The sequence below is a fragment of the Montipora foliosa genome, chromosome 5 (genome assembly GCF_036669935.1).
Source record: "Montipora foliosa isolate CH-2021 chromosome 5, ASM3666993v2, whole genome shotgun sequence".
NCBI lineage: Eukaryota > Metazoa > Cnidaria > Anthozoa > Scleractinia > Acroporidae > Montipora > Montipora foliosa.
Window position 1 is genome coordinate 26809657 of NC_090873.1, and position 7500 is coordinate 26817156.

At 37.6% G+C, this 7500-nt stretch overlaps 1 protein-coding gene across 1 annotated transcript in view; it reads left to right on the forward strand.

The window, feature by feature from the left end:
- Positions 1–1072: 1072 nt before the first annotated feature.
- LOC138003829 (epidermal retinol dehydrogenase 2-like) overlaps positions 1073–7500 on the forward strand; it is a 13536-nt gene continuing 7108 nt past the window's right edge. Inside the window, exons 1-2 of the mRNA XM_068850094.1 lie at positions 1073–1612; positions 6081–6325. Of these exons, the coding sequence (XP_068706195.1) occupies positions 1160–1612; positions 6081–6325 (698 nt within the window). The 5' untranslated portion in view covers positions 1073–1159. The remainder of the gene's footprint in view (positions 1613–6080; positions 6326–7500) is intronic.

Genomic DNA, 7500 nt, shown 5'->3' on the forward strand with positions numbered 1-7500 from the left:
CCGAAAAATTGCCTTTCCAAACGGAAATTTCTGGATTTTTTGGCTAAATGGTAAGTACCCTTGGTTTTCTTAAACGGAGTTGATAATGTAAATTGGCCACCGTACAGAGATTCGAAAAGCTGACGTTTCGAGCGTTAGCCCATCGTCACTAGTCCCGGGCGGACAGCCCCTGATTAATTTCTGGGAGACAAACTTTTAATAAGCCGCTGGCCCGATCGAATGACGTTTCTGATCCAATGACATGAAGTTCGATCCGATGGCATCACGCGCTTAGTTCAATTGAATGGTCATCGTTCCAATGACATGAATTTAGATTCAATAACAGGTCAATGTGGTTTTGTGTTGCAATGACATGAAGTTCGATCTAATGAAATGAAGTATGTAATCCAATAGAATTACGTATGATCCAATAAAATGAAGTCCGATCCAATGACATGAAGTATATGATCCGATAGAATGACGTACGATTCAAAGGCATGAAGTCCAATCCAATGACATAGGAACAATATTGTCCGATAGATTGACCTTTGATTCAATGGCATTGCGTTAATGGTCCAATGGCATGTTAAATCGATTCAATGACATTTTTGTCCCAATTCCCCCCTCCATAAATGCATCGGTGAACGTGACATGCTGACGTCTACAACGAGTATATTTTCACGTCGGAACGAAGAAAAGTCGAAGAATATTTCAACGTATTACGTTGCTGCATTACTTCGGAAAGTGAAACGTCAGAAAATCGATATAAATCGTTGCCATATCGATATGAATTCAACTGAGTGATTGACGAATTTGCATATTCTGACCCCTAACAATAGTCGTTTATGCGCGTATCCACGACTAAAAATGGTCTCAGTCTTATCAATGTATACCGATTATACTATGCATAGTAAATTATGGCTAAAAAAAAAAGTGGCTGTTCTGACGTCAGGTGACCATCTTTTACTAGGCACAAGATTATCACTTGACGTCACGAGTCAGCGACCTTGAACGACCTTCGTGTCTTTCATGGACATTCCCATGGGTCAACTGGTTGGAGGCTGCGTATAAATAAGCCAATGGGATTTGCCTTTCATGAACTTTCAATTTGAATATTCCTCTTCGAAGAGTGGCTTAAACACAGCTACTGAATTTGCCATCTGTAGTGTTTTCCTTTAAAATGGGATCCGTCATTATCGAATTATTCGCTTTGATAGGAACTTTATGCCGCGAAATCTTAGTGTCGTTTTTGCAAACATTTTTCCCGCCATCGCGTAAAGATATCAATGGAGAAATTGTGTTTGTAACAGGCGCTGGAAGCGGCCTCGGTCGGCTAATGGCCATTAAATTCGCGAAGCTTGGTGCGACAATGGTTTGCGTTGATATAAATCAAACTGCTAACGATGAAACTGTTCAAGAAATTAAGTCTCAAGGCTTCAAAGCTCACGGATACAAATGCGATTGCAGTAGCAGAGAAGATATTTACCGCGTGGCAGAGCTAGTGAAGAAAGATGTGGGCGATGTGACTATGTTAGTAAACAATGCAGGTATTGTAAGCGGCAAAAAGTTTTTGGAAACCGAAGATTGGAAGATTCAGAAAACCATGGAAATCAACACGATGGCTCATTTCTGGGTAAGCTTGCCTTTTATTTTTACTTCTCCGTAAATACTCTTGTAATTCTATTAAATTGCGCGACTCTCACTGGACTACCAAATAGTTATCAAATGAATATGATATGGACTGCGGACTTAAAATACATCACGGATCAAGGCTCGACTTTTATCCCTGAAGCACGTGTTTCAAGCACGGCGGTACCCCGTTTCCTGTGGCCCAAGACGAACGCTGTACATAAGCTTAAAAACAATCTATAGGCAGTGGAAAGGGTTAGGCCTCAACTCAAGTATGACACTCAAGCTCACTTTCCTGAAAGAATCGAAAAATAAGAGTCGTGTTGTAAAAATTCTAGTGATTTTAACATGCCCAGACAAGACAGCTATGAGAAGACATTACTCTTATCCACACATTTGAAGTTGCCCTTTTACAAATCGGTTTGTAGGTATTTGAGCAGTTTATTTGTTTGTTTGATTAAAGCTCACATGTATGAACTACATATACATGTAAATAGTTCTATTGGCACGTGCAGACTGTGGCTGTGTTTGTATCGTCTTCAGGCAAGGTTAGTGGGCGGGCGATGGGATTTTGTCAAACTTGAGAAATAAACCGTGGATTAAGCGGAAGAAATTAGTGCGTGCAGTACATTCCATAAGTTGCTCCTTTTCTGAAAGATGATGCAGTGCATAGATTGTCGCTATTCAGTCATTGTTTGTTATCACGTGAGTTATTGGCCGAATTAAGTACAAGAGACAGATGATCCGTCTGTGATGAGCTTGGGAAAATCAAGATACATGTAGTTCATCTGATAATAATTCGGCTTTGTAATAGAACACGTGAATAGAAGGAAAAGGACAGATCATCGGTTTGGAAGAATTATTGGGGTAGTTTGTCTTGACAGATGAACTATCATGGATACTCCATCCAGACAGATGATTCGTCCTTTTTCCCGTATCTATACAAAGACAAATTATTAGACAAATTATCGTAATTTGCCCCCAAATTCACCATTTTAATATCGTGTCACGCAAAAGCTTAGAAATTCAATCCTTGCTTTGAAAATTTGGGAAAAGATAAGTCTTCAGCTGCTCTAATAACTAACTCAACTAAAATCTCAAAATGATTGATAATTCCATATTTTTTTAAATTTTGATGATGTCACATGAAAACCAAGAATAAAGGTAATTAGCAAGAAAAAGGAAGATGTGGTTAAAAAAGAGATCATTATGAAATGTCTTAAACCCCACAACTTCATCAAATGCCATGAATGATCTTTGGGTTTTCCTGCCTAGATAAAAGATCAAAAGCTTTTTAAAATAGTTTTCCTGGCATCTTGCTACAGCGTATCTTGTGAATTACTTGTAACCTCCCCCTTGCAACTCTAGGAACACTCAATTCCACTACCATAAACAAACTAAATCACATCAAAACCTTAGTAACAAGCAAGTAAAGATTTTTATTAGCTTTTTAGCTTGTAAGCTTTATATAAGTAACTGTTTTTTCTTAGATTTTGCCCGAAATAAAGCAAAATTTGTATGTGTAAGTCTGTTTATTGTATTTATGTTCTTGTAAATCATATCTTTATTTTTGATGAAGCTACATACTATTACCTGTATGTAGATGTAGCTGTTGGATGTGTGACTGTATTGTTTACTCAATGTGAAGTTCCTTTTGTGTTTACTCTAAAGTATAGGTTTGCCTATAGATGTAAAAGTAATGAATAGAATTAAATAGATACATGTAGTTCTCTTTTTCTTCACTATAATCAATACAAGTAATACACAGAATTGATAAAAAGGAGAGACGATGGCAAAACAACTAGACTGTAACACCATGGTCTAATAATTATGAAATTTATCAAATTGTGGCAACAATGGAATGGAGAAAAAAAAGAGTACATTAATTATACCGTATTATTAAGTAACAAAATAGCTAAATAATGCTTACATATTTAAATAAATTTTATATAAACTCTATATAATTTATTTATAATACATAATAACAATAGTAATAATAATAATAATAATAATAATAATAATAATAATAATAATGCCTGACCTGCTAAACACCCTTACTCGCAGTCGGAGACTGAACTGCTAAGGGTGCAGCTCAACGAGGTCGGACCAAACCAAAGGAGCTGTGCTGCTGGCTAGGCGCTTGGCCCCTGAGCACAACCCATGTATGACCTCGCAGCACAGCACCACAGCCAGATGGATTAGGCTGGGAGTCGATTTTTGCTGAGTGTTATCGGTTGATAACCACTAAACCATCCTGACTATAATTTAAGTTTGTGTATCAAGAGCAATCCAGATTTTTAGAAATTTTTTATACTCTATGAAAAACAGTGATAACAGTAGAAAACTTAATATCTAGGCCTACACGTATGCCTTTGTTATTCACTGCCATACTCTTGCTTTATGTGGCATTGTGTAAAAAAGGAAAGGAACTTTATTTTAAGTGTCTAGTCTTCTAGCGCTGGAGCACTAATTGGGTACACTGTAAACTGAAATCAACAAATTATAAACACAATTGTCACAGCACCCGCAAGTTCGAAATTTATATAACACGAAAACACCAATGAAACATACATACATACATGTACATGTAGCATGCAAATTACTAAGATACACAACCAGCAGGTTAAATCTCTGGTTTAGAGCTAAGTTGTGAACATGTTTCTTTCTGGAACAAAACAGCAGGCGTTTTGAAACAACAAACTCTTGACTCTCTTTCTTCGCCGATGAAAAAACGCTGAAAAAAAACTCCCCTTCGGTTCTGCTGTGCAAAACTCGCTGATTCAAATGGTAAAATGCTGTCATGTTCTATTAACATGAGCCTTATTATAAATGTAAATCCAGATTTATACACTTGCACTCTCAGGTCTACACTCACCCAGACGATCATACTTTACTTAATTATGACATAATATTATGTGTAATACATACATGTATGTATTTACTAGCCAAGAATTTTGTAATTTTATCACATGACTAATGTATACTAGGTACATGTAATTTCTTGTCTTGGTTTGATACTGTTGCTTTGGCAATACATTTAGTTAATATAGATCGTTTTCACGTGACGTCATACCATTTCCGGTCGGCCATATTGGTGTACCACTTTAGATTGCGTAATTTTTGCCACAAAGATCATTCCCGCTAGTAAAATGGATTCAAAAGAGAAATAAACAAAGTGCCAGAAAAATAGCAGGGTTGACTATTCATTTCCGATATCCAAATACGCAAAGCAGCTGGATTTGCCAGTCAGAGATCGATACATGTATTTACAGAAAATAGCGGCAATTGGAATTGATCTGGTTTTAGTCAAAGGGAAGGACTTTAAGCCGCACTGCTTGCCTCGTGTTGAATCCACAGATATTTTGTGTTATCTTGTCTTGGAGACAAGTTTCTATTCTCAGCAACAGTTCAAAGCTTTCCGAAGTCTTGAAGCATATAACCAAATGGTCTCTGGTTTTATTGCCAGCGTACAAGGCCACATCATCGCCAACAAATTTCTTGTTTTAGCAAAGGTGAGACATTCCCAGCGTATGAACGACTCTGTAACTTCATGTTGGGTTATCACGGAAAGACAAGGGACAATTCTGTTTGCTCACTGCTTACAATGTACATGTAGGTTGCAAAGCTGGCCTAGCAGAATCCTGTTCACATATAGCAAGTGTGCTATTTTATTTGGAAGCGTGGACAAAAATAAATGGCAGACTTGACTGCACGCAAGTGAAGTGCTTGTGGATTCTACCAACCTACGTCAAACAAGTAGAATATGAAAAAGCGAGAGACATAAACTTTACATCGGCAAGGAAAATGAAAAACGATTTAGATGCCAAGATTGAGAACCTGCCCAATGTTTCCAACCAAAAATTAAAATGCCTGTTTGTGCACTTAACTTGCATGATGTGGTAAGTAATATTAAGGTGGCTTTTTCAGCAAAGAAAACACTGAAACACTATGTATGGCATAGAAATCGTCTCATAAAGACTCCTTGAAAACTCAATTTTTGGTTCTTGAAAACTTCTTGAATACTCCTGGAATTTTATAGACAAAATCCAGCACGAATCCTGGTTTCATTTTCTCTGGTCTTGAAAGCGTTCAAATATTGAGAACTTTGGTTTTGGGCCCAAAGAGTTTTCAGGACCTTTGAGAAACAGGCACCTGGTAACAAGTTTTATTGTGTCTTTTGTCACTTTGAATTTCTCTATTGTGTAGGTGGTCAATTTTAACTGCGGCATGCAATTCATTGCTTTCATGTAGCTGATAAGGATTTTTCTACAATTTGTCAATTTCCTACAAAGTTGTGTGGTTTTCATTTTTTCGACAGTTTGCTCATAGATTGAAGCCTTTTTTGGTTTAGCAAATTGATTTCTGAAGTTAGAATAATACAGTATTGTCCATGATCCCTTTGGTGGACTTTGTTGTTGATCTTGATACTGAGGACTTGATAAACTAACACAAGAATATTTTCTTCTAAACAGACCACAAAAGCCTTTTTACCATCCATGGTAGAGAAAAACCATGGCCATGTTGTGTCTATAGCATCATCTGCTGGTTTCTTTGGTGTGAATGGCTTGTGTGATTATTGTTCGTCAAAATATGGAGCTGTTGGCTTTAATGAATCTCTCAACATGGAGCTTGGTGTATTGAAAAAGGATGGTGTTCACACGACAGTTATATGTCCATTCTATATCAACACAGGCATGTTTGATGGAGTCAAAACAAGGTATTTATTTCTATGATTATTTTAAACTACCAACTGAAGCATTTCACAAAAAAGACACCACCTTTTAAAATCCTGTCAAAGACATTCCAAGTAAGGATCATCAATCATGACCAATGGTGGCGTTGCTAAAACGAGGTTGAAAGTGGGGGTATGGTCAAGGTTAGGGTTAGGTTAGTCTAACCTAGGTCTAGGGTTGGGCTAACCATAACCTCACCCTAACAGTCAGGGGCTGGTTGCTCGAAGCCTGGTTAGCACTAACCATTGGTTAAGAGGTATCAAAGCTGAATCAGATGCGTTTCCGTGGTATTTAATGCTGTTAAGGCTATCCATGCTTCCAGCAACCCTGGCCTGGCTCTTTACAACTTATTTCATTGGATCTGTTTAGGACACGGCTCTGTTTTGTATTGTTCATTGTGTCCATTGTTTTCTGAACCAATCCCAGGAGTCGCTCCGGGAGCTGTGTGACCTCATGCTCACCCTCGTTTTAGCAACGCCGTGGCCAATGGTATGAATAACACATTAAGTGGTTTCAATAAGTACCAACAGCGGACAAAAAGCGTTGGCTCTTTTACTCAGAGATTACGGTAGTATGCTACCTTTTTTCCTAAACTGAGAAAATTAAAGACCGATTCTTTTAAAACTGAGGTTAAACAAATAATTATTTTGACAATGTACATGTAACAGTTGGTTTCTCTACTCAAACCAGCTGGCAACTTCAGTTATATTTTCTTTTACATTGGTTAATATGCTGATGATGTCAAATGGTGAAAAATGGATGAAGAGACTATTGCACAGGTTACCCAATGTCTCCATTGCAAGATTATCCATTTTGTAAAGCTGCAAACAAAGGAAGCTTTGGTCTGATTGGCTGTTGAACGTTCATTGTCGAATCCAGTTTCCAAACAGCGCACTGTGATGTAAACAAAAATGGCGTTCGGAAGTGATAATTCAACTTGCGCTCCTTCCCTTGTTCGTTTTGTACCTTGAAGGCAGTCTCTTAGCCTCAAATAGCCAGGTCTTTTTCCTTTATTCGTTCTCTTTGTAAGCAACCCTTTTAGTTTGGTTGAGGAAGCAACGCTCTTTTAGAGTACAAGCCTTCTGATATTACGCGTTTCTTAGAAATTCCTGCATAAATATGCCATTTGTAAGATGATTTATCTTGGAAAAAGGCTGAA